This window comes from Rhea americana, unplaced genomic scaffold (genome assembly GCF_003343005.1).
Source record: "Rhea americana isolate MKP2758 unplaced genomic scaffold, rheAme1 scaffold_135, whole genome shotgun sequence".
Lineage (NCBI taxonomy): Eukaryota > Metazoa > Chordata > Aves > Rheiformes > Rheidae > Rhea > Rhea americana.
Genome location: NW_028185428.1, coordinates 272,249 through 293,066, shown reverse-complemented (window position 1 = coordinate 293,066; position 20,818 = coordinate 272,249). Strand labels below are relative to the sequence as shown.

Sequence of the window (20,818 nt, the reverse complement as noted above, 5' to 3'; positions counted from 1 at the left end):
TGTTGCTCCTCAGCCCACATTAGTTCAAGCTGAAGTCAGATCACGTTGGCAAACTGAAATTCTGGATCCTGAGATTTATTATAAGCCGTCTGCACCAGAGAAGCCCTGACAGTACCAAGAAGCCCCTAAAATAAATTCAAAAAAAAAAATAAAAAACAAAAACAAAACAAAACAAACAACCCTAGAAGGGATCATGCTGACTGCAGAAGCTGCTTTCTTGCTATATATAAAGAACACCACCTTGGCTGCACTGAAAAGAGTAACTGTATTGTGGAAGACTGCATTTGACACTTTGGTGAGGAGCTCAAGGAAGTTTGCAGCCTTTTCCTCTCAGGACAGATTGTTCCTGAGAATATCAGGCACACATCCCCTTCCCATCATTTTCCCCACTGTCATAAAAGGAACGTGTCCACTCATGCCAGTGCAGCCTGGAATCATGGTTTACACGCAAAATGTTTGTGCCCTTTCCCACTGTGATTCTCCAGGTCTTGTACACCAGAAACAACTCACTTGGCCACAGTTTCACCCCAAAAATTGGAGATAATTTATTAAACTTTATCACTGACTGAAAAAAGTCACTAATGTCTCTCATAATAAGTTAATGTTCTTAACAGAAAAACCCCAAGCCATAATTACTGCATTTGCTCAGACTTAATACATTTACTTTTACAGTACGGTACTCAATAGGTTCCCCTTCACAGAAGGGAGTTTTCAACCACACCACAAGCCTCTGAATCTTCCCCACTGCTCACACAAACAAAATAAATATCCTGGATGGCAATTTAGCAATCTAGCATCCCCACTCGTCTCTTCTCCGGGCCCCCCGCAAACATCCACCTTCAGATTCATTGCCAGCAATAGCAAAAGGGAGCTGACAGCAGACAACGCAAGTAGCTTCACAGATAGCGCCTAAGGTGTTCATTAGATAAACTGTAGGGGCAGAGCTCTTAACGGGACTCCTCTAAAGGAACAGAGGAAACTACCTGGACAGCAAGAGACTCAGCTAACTTGCACAGAGCTGTGTGGCCACCGGTCGGGCAAATACGATGCTTGACAGAGTGCTAAGACTACCAAAAGTGGAGTAGCTCTCCCAGTGCTCCCTTCAAGGGAGGGCTACACAACTCTGCTCAGGCCTCTCTGGTTACACTGCATTCTTTGTTTCTTCTTACTGCTGCAGACAATCCTTGTGATTCAGCTCTAATAGCAGAATAAGCAAACTCTAGTCCTTGAATAGAATGAGACTGCAGAAAAAAAGTAAAGTGCCCAAGAAGACAGCATGGAAATTAAACACCCTTCCTGTTTCAGCTATTACCTTATACAGCACTTCTACAGCTCTAAGATAAATCTGTTTCCCATAGGGCTTACTAGGTCAACTTTAACATATATAAGGACCTTCACTAAGTGTTTCAGCTTCTCAATTAGCACTCATATGAAGGGACAAAACAACCCAACAAGCTCTCTGCAGCCCAAGTACCTACAATCCTGGATCCAGAACTGCAGCTGCCAGTGAGGCTCCCCAGATATGGCGCAGTAAGGCTGCATGGGCACCTCTCCTCAACTAAACATTGAATGCAGCCAATACATAACAAGAGCCCTATAAAATTTCCAAGCAAGAGTAAGTGTCCTAAACCAATCCATTCAGAATGTTTTGGGGGAAATATTTCTTGGCTATTTGACCTCCTTCCAGGCCTGCTCCCACACCCCCAAATCTGCACCAATTTGCACAAGGAAGTCAGTAAGCAAGATTCAGAAATAAAAACCTGTGCACTTGACAATGCATACTCTCAGCTACCAGAAATGCCTCTCCCTTCTTCGCTCTCCAACTGCAGGGAGGGCAACACCTCATATGACCGAACAGTGGGTCCATCACACACCTTAGGAGGGAACTGCAGCCTTCAGCAAGTGGTAACAGACCCATGCTCAAAGCAGCAGTTGTGATACTCTGGAAGCACACAGCTCTTTGGTCAGTAACAGCAGTCAAAGCCATCAGTATCACATCTCCAACTTGTAAAAATAAATTCTCAAGCCTGGCAGCTGCCCAAACCCTGCAGAACATGGCTGAGCCCACCCATCTGGATGACCAGAAAGAGAAACCAACAAGCTGGTTTTTTATTCAGCAGCCTCTTTATCTTCTTCCTGGTTCTCCTCTTCATCCTCTTCTGTTTCAGTTTTAATCTGGGCCACTCCAAGCCGGTAGAGAGCATCACGAATTACCACCTCACCAGGCTGGCAGCTCTGTACAATCTCCTGGATCTGCCGATTCACAATCTCCCTGCTGGTGAGGAAGTCCATGAGGCGGTTGTAGAGGTAATAGTGTGTGGCGTTCTCAAAGGTGATGGGCCTCTGGCGGATGTTGCTAGTTTTGCTATCGTTGATAGCAGCAATGATAGCACTGTAAGGCTCCAGCTCTCGGCAAAGGGAGATGCAGTGATGCCGAGCTGTTGGATCTTGGTGGCTGTTCTGCTCTGAACCCAGGTGAACAATTCGGCGTGCTGACGACTTAGTGATTGGGTGCTGAACAGAGTGCTCAGCCACAGTCATGTCTACGCTGTAGTGCTGGTCTAGCAGTTCAGGGCAGGACACATACTGGGGAGAGAGTACACATACATACCAGGTAATATCAGAACCTACTTCCCTGTGGTTAAGAGAACAAGATAAAACTAACATCTGGCTGAACTCYACCCAGCACTATGAGCTAGGACAGCGGGAGAGCTAATGTAATCAGGCTTTTCCCTGAAGACCACAGAAAGATGGTTCAGCACGTCCCCTTCCCCACTCTTATGTCATCACAGATAATTCGAAGAGATGAGCAACCCTCTCCCTCTCTCATTTCTCAGCTAGTATATCAGTTTGAATGAACGGAGTTGCTGTGCCAAGATAAGCTACATATTCCAAAGTTCATGAGCTGATCCGATACAACACACCTCCAGTGCAGCCCTTCCCAGTAAGGAGTGTAAACCCAATGCAACACCCTAGGCAACAGGTAAGGCTTTCAGTGGTGCTCAGCAGCTCTGCACTGGCAAAGCTGCTTGGTCAGGGAACTCCAGGTGAATTATCCTGAGGTACAGTATACTATGCTCTACCCCTGCTTTAGGCTAAAATCAGAGGAGAACATACACCTCTAACTATAGTTAAAAATATGTCTTTCTGTACCTGTGTGTGTGTGCGTGCACATTTTTAACCTTACTTGGAATTTTTCCACATTAGACTGGCACAGCAGAGAGCAAAGGTGGATATAACTAACCGTTGGAGGATCCATAGGGTCAGAGAAGCAGCCCTGGTTTTTCCCCCACATCTGGGAAGTCAGGTCAGGACAACAGACATCTGCACACAGTGCCACTGAAGAGGCTGTATCTACTACATACACTGGAGGCCAGTGGCGCGAGGAGACCAACAGGTCCACATGATCCCGGGCATTTTCTCCTCTTACTATGTACTTTGAGCCACACACAACCTAGAAAGAAAAGGATTAGCACCAAGCAATACAACAGAACTGAAGACTTATGACAGAAAACAAAAAGATGGAAAAAAATTAAACTTCCTTCCTTTCAGGTATTCCAGACAATACAATAATCAGACAGTTACTTTCTCTAAAGATATTCTGTTCTGGAGAAAGAGACGGAGGAGATGATTTTCAACTCCACCTCAGCAGCCATATCAAAGAGGTTTCAGATGACTCCAGTCAACCTTAAAGTCTCCTGCAGGACTGCACATCCTCTAAGTCTGCCAAGGCAGCGTCTTTTTTCTCCGCTCAGAGACCCACTCTGTTGTTTTCATTTAATGAGAGGGATCCACATTGGCAAGTCAGATAATAGCAAATAGCAGGATAAAGAACAATACCATTGACTCCAGCCTTCCTTACCTGATGTGGACACACTTTATAAATTTTCCCTCCTGTGTGATGGGCAGAGGCTTGCTTCATGCTTGTCCCATTCTGTACAAAGTCATAGAGAGCCAGAAGAGAGTAACAGAGATGGTCCTAGAAAAGAGTCCCCAGAGAAGGTTTGTATGTGACTAAAATCAATGGACTCTCCCAAAGAGGGAGAAGGCTGTGAATAAGGTCTCCCAAGTCCCAATTTGCATAGCCTCTAACTTCTTAATCGCCCACTCAGCACCATAAGCATGACAAGCAATTAACACAATGTGGAACCTGTGACAAGGTAATTATGGGCTTCCTTTCTTCCAGCCCAGACAGGTTCAACTTGTTTCATCTTGCAAGTTACCCTGCAATCTGCAGGCTCTCATTTCTAACCTACTCCTGCACCAAGTACACTCAGATGGGAAGTTAATTATCCAGAATGGCAGGTGTGAACTAGGGAAAGTTAAAGTTGAACAGTTCTCCTGCAGGTAGGTATGTGAGTAAACAAGGCATTACCTTTGTATCTGAAGCCTCCCAGGGAATGCCGCATTGTGTTAAAAAGCTCTGCAGCTCTTCTTTGCTGTAAGAGCTGATAAGCTCAAGCCTTAAAGTTTCCTCCTGCAGAAGTCTCACCAAGGCACTCCCATTACCTGCAAGGGCAGGAAACAAGTCTCAACACTCATTCTCAGAAGGAGAAGTGACCAAAATAATTTCTTCCGAACACTACAGAAGTAGAGACTGCACAACCAACTACCAGCAAGAGAAAGCCATGAATAACCCCAATTCCAAAGTATGTCACACTTTAACTGCTCACCAGCGAGGTCACTTATGAGCCTGTAAACTAGTGTGACTGCAGTCTTCAGACTGAGCAGTTCCAGGCCTATCCTTTGCAATGCTTCCCTGCTTCTTTCTCTGTAGATCATATCCACAAAAGTCTGTGAGTGATTCTCCAGCTCAACTCTCTACAAACAGCTACAGCCCCAGGAGTTAGCTGCAAAGCTAACTCCTATACTTGGTAAACATGCAAAGCCAATTTTCTTTCCACAACACAAGGTGCAAATTTCAGTATATCTGATACTTAAACTGTTAAGGGAACTTGCTGGTACTGAATTCAGCTTTTGTTCATCTAAGCCTACTCATCTCTTTGTTTCTTGTTACGTGTAGTCAATGCCGCGGGTATGCTGCATGTTGACAACACTGATCAGGACTAGTATACCCATCTGCTAAGCTTTATTCAATTCCCATTAAAGAATTATTAACCCTTCCTTGAAATTGTGATATTGAAGTAGCAAGCACTGCTTGAAGCCTTCACAATGCAGGTATCAGTCCAACATGAAAAAACTATACTGACTGGTGTCCAAGTTATGCAAGCATCCTTTTGCATTCAGGCAATGTATCAGTTGAGGTGCAGAGTTTTCCCATGCTCTCTGTATCTCAAATGCCTCAGAGCACACCAGTGTATTCAAGCTTTGCTGCACAGGCCAAAGCTCAAGCTGATAAGTATGCTGAGAATTGCTGAAATCACCCCAACGTTACTGTCTTCTGTCAACAGAAGCAACATGACTCTACAGAACCATGTAACAATCACTTCTCAGCTCTAAAGCATCATCAAAAGACCAGTCTCCACTGCTTACAGCGCTCCTTAATGAGCATCACCTCAGCAGTTACCTGGCACTGGCTGTGCATCCAGGTTCTTGTCCTTCTCAGTATTGACCACCACAGCTCCTCGCATCAGTGGGGGGAAGAAAGGAGCAATAATAGAGGCATCAAAYTTTGTAATGGGGAGGCTAGAGGGAAAAGCCACCTGCTCAATCACTTCCGTCTCCATTGTGGACCAGAAATCTTCTACATTCACTTCACTTGATGCCAAGAATTCTGGCCAAGTAAACTAGAAAGAGCAAGACAACACACTTGTCAAACACAACCAACCACATTTGACAGTATAGTTATCAACCTCACACAAGGCAGGAAGACTACCCAGGAAAGTGCTCAGCCCAAACATAACATGATGACATAAGGCTCCTTTTTCTGTCCTGGAGTTCCCCACAATCACTCTTCACTTGGTGAGAGTCAAAATAATCTATTTAACCTAAATCTAGGCACGCTGCATACTACTGTTAGGGTATTTTTCCTCATTAGGGAAGACAGCACCTCAGGGGAACCACTACTGAGTAAGAATTTTCATGTTAAAAGAAGATTAAGTTCATCAATTTTCATCTAGGTTGCTTCTTTCAGAGGCTGCCTGACTAAAGCTGCGGTCCAGGAAGAGAATAACTTGTTTTCTCCAGACCATATATCAACACCTTTAAGAAGAAGTGCAGGCATCACCGCTCCAGCCACATCCTCTTGCCAGGCATCAGCAGAAAACTACTCACGAAGGCCTCACTTAATTATCATGCATTACAAAGAGCAGATTCAGCAAAAGCCATTATGATCTGCTTTGAATATGAACAGGATGCAAAGCTCATGAAAAGCCTACCTCTATGCTTTTCAGGGCCAGAACATTTTCCACATTCCTCTGGGCTATTTCCACCTTGGGGGTTATGCCACAGATTCCACAGATCATATCATTGTAGTCCCGGACAGTGAGGCATTCAAAGGCCCAGTAGCCATTGCATAGCAGCTCCTGGAGCTGAGTTTGCTCATCAGGACTCAAGCTTTTTTCTGAAAAGAGAACATGCCACTGTTAGAGCTTTCACTTCCTTTAGGAAGTGGAGAGGTAGGAAAAAACTCCTATGTAGAGTAAGAACAAACCTGTCCTCTAGACAATTGTTACAGAGAACTGGCCACAGAAGTACCGTTGGGTTTAGGAAGTAATTTAAACAGAAATTTCACAGAAACATACCACACCATAAGAGGTGGCTTTTCCATTTTTATAACCTACAATCATAGGCGAGGTCACAGAGTTTGACTAAGTACTATGGTAAAAAACAAGAAGGGAAACCCACCAGTTTGCTCCTGAACAGAGTCCAGAATGCTGCCAACAGCCACTTTGGGATCCTCTCCAAGTTTAATGTTGTTTCGAATTGCAAATAGAAGATCCAAGCTCACCAGCAACTTGTTGCCTACATTGAAAAGGCCTGCAGTAAAAACAATATAGCTATTGTCTGTGGCATTTCAGATCTTCCTCACAATAAAACATTCCTTGCTTACTGATAAAAACACTCATGTGAGTACTGTTCAGAGGATCAGCAGCTGGATAGGACTTCTGGAACTGATCCTTCTGCACATTAGCAAGGTTAGATCCTTTTCTAGACCTGCTTTTAAACATAAAGGCTAAAAGAAACAAGAATCAATCCATCTTCTCAGCTCCACTCTGCTTTGCAGGAAGCCTGCAATCACTGCTACTTGAGTCTCACCAGCCAGCRCTGAGAAACAACACTCTGCAGAGATGTCTTCAACCGCAATCTCATGATAAGCATCACAAAACTCAACATTTACCACTTACACACAGGACAGCTACACTAGTAAAGCAGTGCCTCATCTTTCTCATTACAGTGTTCAAGTTATACTGAATTGTTCTGCTTCTTATACTCTTTGAGTAAGCTTAAATGTAAGAGCTTAATACGGTGCAGGGGGGACGCTTTTCTGCATGAAGAAARTGTCCCAATACATTCTCAAGGCTTTAGAAGGGTTTAAACTGTACTCATACTGCAAATAGGTGCACTTGCTTTCTTTCCTACCTGTGTAAATATCAGTGAAGCTATGAAGGGCCAGGCACTGCAGATTCAAACACACTTTGACCTGAGCAGTAACAACTTGCAACCTATTAGCCGTCAGCAGCCAGCACTCCTGAGGACCAGCAAGGGAACTGTAACAAACAAGCAGAAGTCAACTCGTATTAGATAATCAAGCTAGTAGGTTTTTCAGCCTAGTGCTACTATAACTTAAGCTGTTCTAATTCATACTAGTTCATTAGTCAGTATGTCAGTCTAAGCCAGTTCACAAATTCAAACTGGAAAAATTCAACACATTTTAAGTAAGTTCAGGTCACTGTTCACATTCTTGTAACAGCACTACAGCATCTTTACATCTCCCCACATCCAGTAGACAGCATTTGAGAGGTGGAAAAAAGTTTCAGTCCCAGCTTCCCTGGTAGAACTGTCAGCCCTATTGCTTGTAGCAACAAATGGCAACTAGAGCCCTGTACCACTGTCTACCCAAGAGTCTATCCCTGCACACTAAAATACAGCAACATCCACCCCTTTACAGCAAGACTGCTGACGGGGAAGTTCAGAGAAAAATGTCAGCTGTACCCTAATGGCAGAAATACAGCTGTCCACCTGAGAAAATACAAATCAAAGTCAAAGCCAGCTTCCCCCTCACAGGAGGCAATTTAATTTCAGCTTATGCAGGCACACGCTGAGAGTCCCACGCAGGTTTTCAGAGCAYTGCAAAGCACTCCAGCACAAAAGCAAGGATATACAATGCACAAGTTGGTAAGTTGCAAGGCAAAGGACAGAGCACAACATGGCACTTGTCTGTAGATTTTACTGAATATAAAAAGTATCTCTGGTGGAAAAATATCAGTTAGTACTAGCTTGAACAAAGCCAACATCCTTAACTGGCACCAAGAAAATGGTTTTGGTTCAAGAAAGAAATACAACAGTAAACTGAACAACATCTTGCTTTGGATATGGCTCAATCCAGGCTTTAGATAATGGGAAGATGTTTGGTAGGCTCAKTGACAAGGTATCCTGTGCGCTTTTATACATATCTACTTAAGGTAATCCAGACCATACACTGGTATTTTCTGAGTCTTTCAGGCTTCAGTTTGGTTGTTGGCTCTGAAAGAGGATTCACTCAAGCCCACGCTAAGTCATGAAAAGAATGAAAGCATCATAAGCAAAAGGAGCCACACAACAGTCATATCAGGATGACAGAAACCATGGAAATCACATAACACAAATCTATAATCTCACAGTTTTGCCTCTGGCAACCTCAAAACATCAGAATGGAAAAGAGAGGGGATGAATAATGAAGAGATTCCATTTCAAAAAAAAAATACACCTAGACATAGCAATGACTTTTGATCAAGTTCTCCGGCTGTATAGAAACGGTGACTATGGCAAACTAAACTGTGCAGGATAAACAAACAGGTCATAGCTAACCAGCTAAAGTCCTTTCCACAGACATGTAGTTTACTCTGTGTCACTTGAGCCAGCTTCAACATCAGGGCTAAAACAAACACTCAGGTGTATCTGTAACACAGAATATCAGCGTGAGGTTGAAAGAGTCACAAGTCTAAAACAGAATCTTACTTCTGTCCCCCTTTGAACAATGGGCTGTTACAGAGGAGGCACTGCGCAGATGGAGACTCATAGTAGTTTGACCAGGAGGTCTGCTCTATGGTGACTGTCTCCTCACTCACGTTGGACAAGATGAGCCGCGAGCTGTTGAGTTCATGGATGAGCGTGAAGACCTCAGCCAGTTCTGATTCATTCTCTGGAATCTGCATTACCTTGCGCAGCAACTGCAGAGTGGATTGACGCTGAATCTCTTTCTGGGATGGGGTTAGGGGCTCAGTGGTGTTCAGCACAGACTGACCTGGATTGACCTCCTAGGAAGCAAACCGAACACTCATTTTCTACCAGGCAAGTATGGGGCTGAAATACCAAGAAGTCTAAAGGTCACAAAAGGTAACAGAAATAYAGTAACCTTTCCACCCAGCAGACTTCTGTTCTGCTGCTCAGTAACTGACCACAGATAGTAGCTTTCGGGCTAGATTACTTCACCAAAAATATTTTTTTCTATATACATGTAAAATGTATATAATATGCATATTTAAAGTTACAGACAGCCCAGCCCTTCAGGAACTCCCATAATACTGCTTAGGCCCTCACAACTTTATCACTGAACTGAAGCATCAGTACAGGGACTGAGGATCAAGAAGGTGGAGACAACCATCAGGAAGTATATAAACACTTCAATATTCCTGGCAATTCTGTCCCTGCCTTGCTCTGCCATTTATCAGGCATRTTGTCCTCTACAGCATGTTCCGAGGGTCAGTGCAGTCTGCAGACCTCTACAGAAGCATGGGGAGGCAAGTGTTAAAAAAGAACTTATGGATGCAATGTATGGAATCCACCAATAATATTGCTGATTATGTACCATACATATGCATGTGCTATCAAGTCAAAAAGCACAAGCACAAGAGAATCAAACTCTAGGTGGCTCAAAAGAACAGAGAAGTAAACAGGCTGATCTGTTTAATCACTTAAACCCTTCTGCCAACATTTCAACTTGTTTTTCTGTCTAGCCTAACAATGAGATAAATGATYAGTCCAAACAGCAGAGATAACAACCAACTTTGTAATAGCAATGTTAAACACAGCTAGAACCAGAAAATAAAAATAAAAAACCCAATGAGGAAGAGACAAGCCACACGCCTCCCAAAACGCAAGCTGAGCTAAGCAGATATGTACGGAACAGTGGTATGCTTATGTGCGTTTTTCACACAGGCTATTAGAGTTTGTCCTGTTTTTTTTCCCTCCGAATAAACACTTCACGAAGTTATGTTCTTCAAATAAATAAATAAATAAAAAGCAAGTGGAAGAGTCAAATTACCACACAATCTAAAATGCAATCTGTTTGTATGCTGAGTGGGCATTCCAGTAAAGAACAGGACAGCTCTTTTTTCATAACCAAAATAATTCTGTATGAGAAAAGCTGAAGTTCAAAACTTCAAATACAAAAGAAAGTTCAGAAGCAAAAAAAAAAAGTTTTATTATTTATATCCATGTAAAGAAATAGCAGACAACTTGAACAATGTTCTTCTAAAAAAGAAAAAAAATACATTCAGAAATAAACTAATAAATTCAGGCTGCAAGTAAAGTTGTGCTACAAACCCCTAAAAATAGGAAGCTGTAATACAAAACATACTAACTCAACTGTTGCCACAAGTTGGTCTAAAAACAGAGCTTACTTGAGAGTTTATTGATAAAGACTAAAGTTCAGCAAAACTGATGCAAGAAATGTGACTTTTCAGGGCGATTTTCTCAGTGCATATGTACCTACATGCTTTAAGTATTTTTAGCTATGGAGACATCCAGTGGTAGAAATGAGTGCAATCACTCTCATTCTCAGAAGCACCGCTGTTGCAAGGGTTTGGACAGTAAAAATATCACAAGTATTTTCAACAGAAAATTTTTCTGTTAGAAAAGGCTGTGTCTTTATAATTAAAAAAAAATCCAAAGGGAATCACAAATTAAGGCACCTCCTCCTATCCCACAATGGCCCACTGAGAAGAACGACGAGTTTCTGAACCTTACCAGGGATTTTGCTGTTTTCTCAGCTCTATCTTTGGCAAGATTGTAGCCACAACTTGGACAGATCCGTGGCTTGTGCCTGTTTGTATACACATAACTACAAGAGGGGTTCTTGCATTTCCCTCTGCCACGTGATGTTGCCAATCCCAAATCCTGGAATGACAAAAGAAGAATGTTTGTTGACTCTGATTTTAGATGCCAGGAGGAGTCTAAAAAAAATCTGCTCAAATATTCTATCTTGTAACTTATATCACCTAGTTTAAAGACCAAATGATAGGCCTTTCACTTTGCACACAATATCTGAACTGATACTCAAGACATTCGGGAGCAAATTCCAGAGATCACAAACACTTAGCACATTAAACTCATTCAGAAACCATTGATCCTCTACCATTAATCCATGATGGGACAGGAATTATGCCAGTTTACGAAGAAAAAAAAAATCAGTCCCAAACATGATTGTAACATAGTATAGTCATCCTAGATTAGGTCAACAGATAACATAAAGAACAAATTGCCTCACATTAAATGCATTTCTGCAAATCAGTAAAACAAACAAAAAAAAAAATCACATAACATTCTCATCCTAGAGATGGCACTCCCCACAACATAAATCAGACCATCTGAAAAAATTCTCACCAAAGTTACGGTGCAACTGTACTTGTAGGAAGGGAATAGCTCTGGTTTGACCTCCACCACTTTAACCTGTGATGCCCTACCGGTCAAAGCACTATGGAGCTAGAGATTGAAAGAAAAGGAGAAAATACAGAAAAAAAATCATTCATGATAAGCATACTACTGGATACACACGCTCTGTAAGCAATATCTATAAGGTTTTAGGGGGGTTCTTTTTTTTCCTTCTAAGCTGCTGTGTTTAACAGCAGAGGACTGGTACATGCTATTTTGTGTACTAAGGCACTACAGTTGAAACAGAAGTATTCCAGCATCTTTGCATGCTTTGTTTCATACTTAGTCATCTGTCACAGGTGAAATAGAGAGTACTGAGAAAATCTATTACATATCAGATTTTCAAAACACTAGCAAATCCTCAGAACACCTTCTGGCAGTAACTGGTAGGTTCTCAATGCAGCCAACGGAAGGACTGCCCAATAGCATCTTTCAGCTCAGGTCCTAGGCTCATCCAGCCATCATGCTCCTTCAGAGCCATCTCATTTAAAAGTTGTCAGTCATAGATCTCATTATCAAAAGGTTGCCACATTTTTCTATTCTGTTTCTCACCACTCAGGTCATACCCTGCACTCTGGAGAAAAAATCCAAAGGAAAAGAATATGTTTGAAGAACAAACCATAGATACCTTTCGTTCCTCAGTACTTGGTGGCTGCAGAATTGACTGACCCAGCTGTTTCAGTGTACTGGGCTTCAGGCCTGATGTTCTCAGAGGGGAATGCTTGTCTTGAAATAAGAAAGGGATGCAACAGGTTAGAAACAGAAAAACGGGTTCTGTTATACTCTGAYAGCTTTGGTAAATGCCACCACAAGTCACATAAGATTTTTCCTCTGAACTCAAAATGACCCAGGCAGGTTTTTCATACTCTGTTTGCCTGCACTCTCAGTTAGAAAGAAATAGGGGCCCTTTGTTTGGTTGTTTTTTGTGTTTTTCTTTTTTTTTTTTGGGGGGGGGGGGGGGATTCTTCCCACAAATCTTTTGTTCTGACCTTGCGAAGTACAGCAAAACTATTCCATTCCATACAACTTAGCCAAACACATGCTTAGGCTTAAGTTTTCTAAGACAGCTCACTATCTCCCTTCAGCCATATCACATCATCTGAAAAAAACACTTCAATATGGCAAGGAAGGACAACCACTCCCAAAGCACACTGGAGAACACTGCTTTTACCAGTATTTGGAAAGGCCTGTCTGTTGCTAGGATGCTCAGTACTGGCTTCTTTCCCCAAGCTGGCTGGTGCAGGGAGAATTGCTCTCATGGGTCTTGCTGCAGCCAGCAAGGAGGGCTTAGGTCTCAGTTTACTCTTTACTTCTTGTCCTTTGTGTGAAGCAGCTGGAGCATCAATTCTGAAAGACAAAAGCTACAACTGGCTCAAAAAATCCATTTTTTATATATACATTTTTTTTAATTCCTCCTCTTCCCTGATTTTCTCCTCTTCCTGAAGTATGCTTTATTAGTGTAATAATCACAGTTATTAGAGTAGAAAAGAGATCACATCTGCCCTGCGATTACCCTAACAATTTGTCACTTAAGAAAATTAGCTTTGACTAAACAAAACAATCTTKAAGGAACAATTCCGAACTGGCAAGAAGCAGACAATACATAGAATAGGTCTTACAAGAGGTACTGCCAACAGCCTTCAAYTTCTTGGATTAATCCCATCAGCCCCAAAGAGACAACATACGCTCCCTTAACATAGGGAAAGCTGACTCACCCCACTGTTTTTTTCGTAAAGGAATTCGGACTCTGCACCTCAGAGGACGGTGGTAGCCCCAGCCTTATGCCATCTTTTTCAGACTGCTCCGAACAAGACTCTTTTTGCAGTTGGCTCTCTTGGCTCAGCATCACTCCAACAACACTCCCTCTGTCTTCAGCAAGCACACTGTTTGCAAGAATGTGAGCCTCAGAGATGATCACTTCCTCCCACTCCRTCTCCTGCATTTGCCCTCCAACAGGCACAGCATTCAGTAGCTGGCTGACAGCTTCAGAGCTTTCCAAGGCAGACTTGGAGGTATTCTCGCAAACAGTTGCCTGTTCTGTGACAACCATCTGTTGACCTCTTTTAGCTGCCGGAGTTCTAAGAGAGGTGCCTGAATTTGGCTCAGATTTACTTTTTGGTTGCTTTTCCTAGAAACAAGAAGATAGTCACACTTCAGAGCTTTAGACTTTCACAGGTAAATAAGTTCTCTTTGAATATATCTGGTTTGCCACAGGCTATTTAACATCCAAATGATCAAAATAGCAAAAYTGCAAGTGTTTTAAGCAGTGCACCATATATAATGGCAGAAAGACATCACCTCCTACCACAATAAAGTCCCTGCTAATATTTTATCCTGCCTCCTGACTCTCTACTAATATTTCAAACACCGTTTACTTTGAAGAATGGGTCTTCTTAAACTCCCTCAAATATCAACATTTGGTTGATAGGTCATCCACCACCTTCTGTAACAAGGATCCACCTCCTACACCTTACTTTCGTAGTTTCAGCTCTCTGAAGTTGTCTGTTCCTCCAAACTATTTAGATATCAAAGAGAGCATGTTAGTTTTAAGCTTTCTATACAGTTTGTATTCATAAGGATATTCTAGGGTGGAGGGTGTTTATCCCATTTGGTTAAACAGACATCCTCTAGCCTAGTCGCTTTCTTTTCTAAAGAATAGGAAGGTACATTATATATTTAGTTACAATTCTACTGCTGTTATTACTGCTTTAAAACAAAACAAACAAACAAAATCCTGGTACACGTTTTTCCCAAGGCATGAAAACAGAAGAACAAGTGGAACTGTTCAGGCATATGTGTTCCCAAAAGAGCAGAATAAAACCGAAACAAAGTCTTACCTCCAAAACCTTTCAGTTCTAATCATTGTAGAATTTAATTTAACAGGAGCAGGCCTGCCATATTCAGACAGAAACATGTTTTTGCAGTTGGCCATTTATCTAGTTCAGCAGGGTTACAGAACAAAAGCTAATAAGTTGTCATCATTATTTGGATCCTAGCACATACGAAGCCCAGCCATCAGCTCAGACACTACTCAGTTTGTAAGCTGTCTGAAAAAGTTCTTGCCTACAAATGCTTAATGGATCTGGGCACAGAACAAAAGAGACTCATGACAAATCTGTTTAAAGTCACTGAATGTCCATGCAAATGCTCACACTGAGAGCATCCTTTAGCTTATATCTGAAGGGTCCTGTACCAGACAAATTTAATACACACCTGTCCAGAGCTGACTAGTCTTCACCACTACATTGCCAAGGTTTAAGGAGCAAGTAGCTTGCATACAGCTAGTAGGAATGCCAATAATTCAAGTAGGGTAGGTATGAGGTAGAGAAAGATTTTTCCATKCAATCAAGTCTGTGCCCACAACTCCAACAATATCCACGAATTTCCTTCCAATCATAGATGAGAACACCACAAATTTTAAGACACAGCTATAGGTCAACAAAATCCAACAGCATTTAAGTTTCTTCTACAGCACCCTTATTATTAGCTCCCAAATGGTCAAATACTACTACTATATTTCAGGTTTGCTCTGCCCTTCTGTTGATAAAACCACACTGAAAGACCATCACAGAACCTCAATTTACAGAAGAGCTACAAATRTAGATAAATAACAAGGCACACCATAAAACAAATGGTTTAACCAACTCCCTGAGCTCAGCTAGGGCTGTAGCAGGAAAAACAGGCAGTACTTTGTAATCACAGAAACCATAATAGAGAGGGCCAGAAGAATTTATGCCTTCTCARTGAGGCAGTGCTACTAAATCTGCCCCCCTCTATTCTAATTAATACCATTATGAGCKGCATCTTTACCCACAGAGTGGTAATTTCAGTTCTGTCTCACCTGGGCTGAAAGTCTTCTGCAGTGGTAACTTGCTCCAGYACAAGCACTGGAATACAAGTGCAGAGATGAATTCTGTCATATCTGACATCCTATACTAGTTCTACAGTTCTAGGGWTATCACAGACATTCAGGAAAATGCCACTTTTCAGCTAATAAATAAGTAAAAGCGGAGGAAAAGCAGAAGTTACCTTTGGGATCCACTTCCCTCCTAGGAAGTTCCCACATGTTGGGCATTTTGGTGGTTTATGCCTGGTGACATAAGTGAAAGAACAGCCAGGATTGGTGCAATTTCCATGTCCCCTGCGAGTGTAGGTTGTTGTCTGAAATGAGAATTGTCAAGAATCTCTCTACAGAACTGCAAAACACAGAGCTGCGCTTGCTCATTTCCCTTTCCTGACAAGCTTTTACAAACCTTATCTAGTAAATCGTAACAGTCCTCCACTATTACTCATTTTATTGATCAAYCAGCACACAGTCAGATCAGAGTAAGTCAGCACTATAACTACACTGAACTTCAGTGTTCAGTCTCTACAAGAGCTTTCAGTTTCCTCAGATTTTGGATCAAACAGCGGATCAGAGATGAGGAACACATATACACTGCTGGAAAAGCTAACCTTGCATTTACAACTACTTAACAGTTCTCTTAWGAATATGAAAAAGTCACAATATGGTGTAAGAATTATTCAAACAATCCACAATAAGGCAACATGAGAGTAACACACCAGTGTCAAYTAGGCTGATCTACTGTCAGGACAGTGCTTGTTAAGATTCACGTGTCCTCAATGCTCCAGAGGGAGCTGTTGCACCACAAGTCGATAACTAGGTATAGTTTTTCTAGAAATGTAATTGCTGTCATCAAGGAAACGAAACAATTTAAGCTAAGCACTGCTCCCTGGAAACAAAAACCTGAGCTATCTCCATTTTCCATAAGACACCTGGAAGAGTATTACACTACGCAGCACTATAAATACCTGAAGTGTTCTATCAGCTGGCTGTATAGAGGATCCAAAAAAACATGATTTGATACTAAGTTGTACAACACTAGGAGCTGCTGTGCTGACTGTATGGTAAAGTCTTACAATGATTACAAAAATATAGGTGATTGAAGTGGTTATGTTAGAGAAATAGCACTATCCTTCCTACTGCAACGAGCCCCTCAAAAAACTTAGGTTACTGYTCATCCCCTATCACATAGCCAAAGCAGTAGCCCTCCACAGGGCTGGGGAAGCCGCATGCTCCAATCACGAGAGCAGATTCTTGCCCAGAAAGGATGGACACTTGCATTTTAAGCAAACAGATATTCATAGACTCACAGAATGGTAAGGTTGGAAGGGACTTCTGGAGATCATCTAGTYCAACCCTCAGCATAGCCCCATATAGGGACTGARCCCATGACACTGGCATTAGCAGCACCATGCTCTAACCAGCTAAGCTAAATCCATATGGACTCAAGTAGATGCCACACATGATTATATAGATCCTCAAAAAAATTTTTTTTAAGGGCAACAAAAAACTGCTGCTAGCTAGATGGGTTGTTACAGCATTATTTACTTCCATTTATCTCTAAGAATTCCTCAAGGAAGAAGGCAGCAGGAAGAGGCACCTAGTTAAGAAGCTCTAGGGAGCCAGAGGCCTCCATTAGCACACACAAGGCCATAAAGGAGGGGACAAGAAATATTTCGACTGATATGACGACCCGAGTTTGGACTATGATTAAGAAATGGACCATGATCAAACCCCTCCTACTCTAACACATTTAAGCCAAACCTATAGTAACATATGCATACCCTAACATRGCATATGAGACTGAATTTCTTACCAATTTAATCGACGCTGGGTTCTCCACAACAGAATGAGCTGGCAAAGGTAACATAATAAATTGTGTAGTGGGTGTGGAGGAGCTGTTCTCTTCTGTATCCTAAAGTGAAGTCAGAGGAAGAATATATGCTGAAAGCAAGAGATATGGTGAACTGTGTCCCACCCTTTCATGAGCACTGCCCTTGAATATGTATCTTAAGGACTGATGAGACCACAAAGCAGCAAAGAACAGCAATCATTTAAAAAGCAAGGGCCCCACCAGCACCACACTGGTAAATTGGCAAAATTGGCAAATTATCAAACTCTTCACAGGTTGAGATAGAAAATAACAGGCTCAATTCTTTAATGTTTTCTACAGCTGATATCTAACTTCAACTTTAAAGGACTCCTTTCACCCAGCCCGCTACAACCAAGAAAATAGCTATCAGGAGCAGAGATAATATATTTAAATTTCTCAAAATCCTGTAGTATAACCGTGCAACTCACCCCAAATATTAATGGGAAATCAAGCAGCCACTTTAAGACATGGGCAATAACAGCATATGGCAGAATCACTATCAGGAGCGAGAGTCAGTAATCAGAGAAAGCGTAATCACCGCGTTAGAAATGCTGCTGTTTCTCTGACTACTGAGTGCGAGCATGCTGCGCAGTGCAGAACCTCCCATAGCCATCAAGAATCAAATGTGCTGAAGAACACTAAGATCTCAGGCRAGAAGCTGACAGAAGGCATTTGAGTATCACTACAGTAGCTTACCCTCCCAGYCATCACCGTCACTACAGACAGGCCATCTGAAACCTGAGGACGGGCCATTGCCRTGCTCCCGCTGGAGATGTCTGTGGAGTTGCTAACTAGAGTCTCTTCAATAACTACTCGAGTTGTTTGATACGGTTGCCCTTCTATTTCCAAAGAAGCCTCATCCAAGAGGACATCCCCAGCCACTTTATCTGTCACAGGCCCAACGTACTGCGAGAGGACCTCTGACGCAACAACTTCTTCCACAGCATCTGACTGACAAAATGAAGTCGTCTCTTCTGCTAGTCCTTCAATGGCAATGCACTGCTCGGAAATGCCAACGTGGCTCGAGTCCACAGAAAGGATGTTTTGTACAGCATCATGGGAGACACTTGTGATGTTGGTGGAAGCCGTTAACCCTTCAGATGCTGCCTGACCCTGTGCCACACAAAGTTCCAGCGACTGCCTGCTCCTGTCCTCCTGAAGAGTAGTTTTAGGAATAATAATATAATCTGAGCGGGGAAGAATCTTACGGAAACCTGGAACGTCTGGAACTACCGCAGTCCGAGTGGACACCTTGGAGTTCTGTTGGCAAAAACAGAGTATGGAATAAATAAGCAAGAGTAAAGAAAGATTCAATTCTCAATCCTGTTCTTGACTACTGTAGCGCTTAAAATTCAAGTGGTTTCCCAAAGCAGCTTGCCAGGAAGCTCTCCATGCAACAGAGCCCATAGAATCCCTCTAAACTCTGATTTTTGTCATCTGACTTACTACCAATCTATCTGACAACAAGATACAAGCCCAACACTGTTACTTAATAATCATAGAATGGTAAGGTTGGAAGGGACCTCTGGACCCAAACAAGTGGCCTGTACAGGGATCGAACCCACAACCTTGGCATTATTAGCACCACACTCTAACCAGCTGAGCTAAACCTGTTCTCATCAGCAGGTACAATACAGATACATTTCTACTTTCCTTGACTGAACGGAGAGAAAAAGCAGACGAAATTCACTGCCTTGCACACTGCTTGTACGTAGACTATCCTAAGCAGATTTACAAACCAGAACCTGCACTGAAATGATTCCTCCATGCAGTGCTATGTACACAGGTAAATGCCAAAGCAGTTACAGCCATTGGCCTCTCTTCACAACCCAAGGAATGGCAGGAAAGGCAGTTTACCGGGTCCAATCCTTCCTTCTCGAGCTTGGCTTTCTCCAAGTAATAGCTTTTTTCAGCCACACTGAGTAACCTCCAGCTCTCACTGATCTTTTTGTTGATCTCAGACTGAGGGAGGTGGCGCAGCTCTTGTTGTACTTTCAAGTATATATCATAATAGTAGAGGAGGTAAGCAGATCTGAAATGCAACCAGAGACCGAAATGATAATGTCATTCTAGATAAACACCTTTGGAAAAAGAAATCCACAAGTTTTATRCTGGTCTCAAGGTCAAGTTACCAGCATGTTATTTTCAGCTCTCTTTTTAAAAGCATTTTTAAAGCTAAATAAGARCTAAGATTCTGAACAAAACCTCTGCAGTAACAAACAGAATCTAAGGTAAATTCTTCAGAAGCACACGAAGTTCAGATCAAGCAATTGTAGCTCCCATAAAGGCATGCATATCAGAGTGTGCCTAAAGTGTCAAGATTCTATATATAATATTTTATGCTATAAAATGTTCCAAGTGTACTGTAAAGTTTATTTACACCGGAAACATGGAAAAGTGCTCCCACATTCTATGTAGAAAATAAATGAAGATACAGGAAGCTTACCTAGGTTTTTTGGCTTTTTCACCATGATCTCCAGAACTTTTGTATTTCTTTTTCTTCTTAGACGGCACTGGTGATGCGTAAGTGTAGGTGCCTTCTATTTCCTCCATTACCACAGTTACTTCGGTGCCATCATATGGAGCCTCCATTGCTAAAAAAGAAAAAAAAACATCCTTTCCATTACATACTCACCAAGTTATATGACGTTTTAGTCACCAAAAACTGCTCTGAATTCACCTTTGTAAATTGAAAGCRTTACTACTGCATAAGCTTGAATTCTGTTAACCGATATACCTACACATTGGCTATTAATCTATTTTTCGAAGACAACACCTTTGCTTCCAGAAGTTCCATATCACCAGTTTGGTGCAGCCACACGTGCTTATGTTCAAAAGCTGCCACTCGCTAAGAACTGCTAAGATAATTTCAGCAACCTGATATGAGCCCTAACCACAGCGAGCAGATGCCCACAGCCACACTCCCAAAACCGACGTCGGGGCTCAGCGAACACGGGAGCCCGTAACCCGCTTGCCTACAGGCGGCTCCCTGGGGATTCTCGGTTAAAAAACCTCACGGCTCCAAAGCACAGAAGGCCTCGGGAGACGAGATGCGACACAAGCCGGCTCGGGGGAGCCCTCGGCGCCCCAGCCCCCCGCAGCCGCTAACCCCGGACCAGCCAGAGCCCATTAAACCGACGCCCGGTTCCCACGCAGCGGAACTCACCGGGCAGCCCCGGGGCCGAGCCGCGGCCGGGCGGCGGCGGTCCCGTCCCAGGCGGGGCGCGGAGGAGGCAGCGGCGGAGCTACCGGCCGGCTGCAGGGAGGGCAGCGGGCAGGCCGCGCCG

General features: G+C 42.7%; 1 protein-coding gene across 1 annotated transcript; it reads right to left on the bottom strand.

Annotated features, from left to right (window-relative positions):
• Positions 1 to 59: 59 nt before the first annotated feature.
• On the bottom strand, positions 60 to 20,785 carry HMGXB3 (HMG-box containing 3). The gene is made up of 20 exons (XM_085298045.1): positions 20,698 to 20,785; positions 19,978 to 20,125; positions 19,389 to 19,563; positions 18,228 to 18,791; positions 17,475 to 17,573; positions 15,844 to 15,975; positions 13,530 to 13,942; positions 12,986 to 13,161; positions 12,443 to 12,540; positions 11,767 to 11,865; positions 11,131 to 11,280; positions 9,121 to 9,419; positions 7,543 to 7,670; positions 6,808 to 6,939; positions 6,339 to 6,523; positions 5,528 to 5,747; positions 4,376 to 4,509; positions 3,863 to 3,979; positions 3,245 to 3,454; positions 60 to 2,586 (listed from the first exon to the last, which is right to left on the bottom strand). Exons 2-20 carry the CDS (start codon positions 20,121 to 20,123, stop codon positions 2,110 to 2,112), a joined length of 3,954 nt encoding a protein of 1,317 aa, XP_085154171.1. The 5' UTR covers positions 20,124 to 20,125; positions 20,698 to 20,785; the 3' UTR covers positions 60 to 2,109.
• Between the last annotated feature and the right edge of the window lie 33 nt (positions 20,786 to 20,818).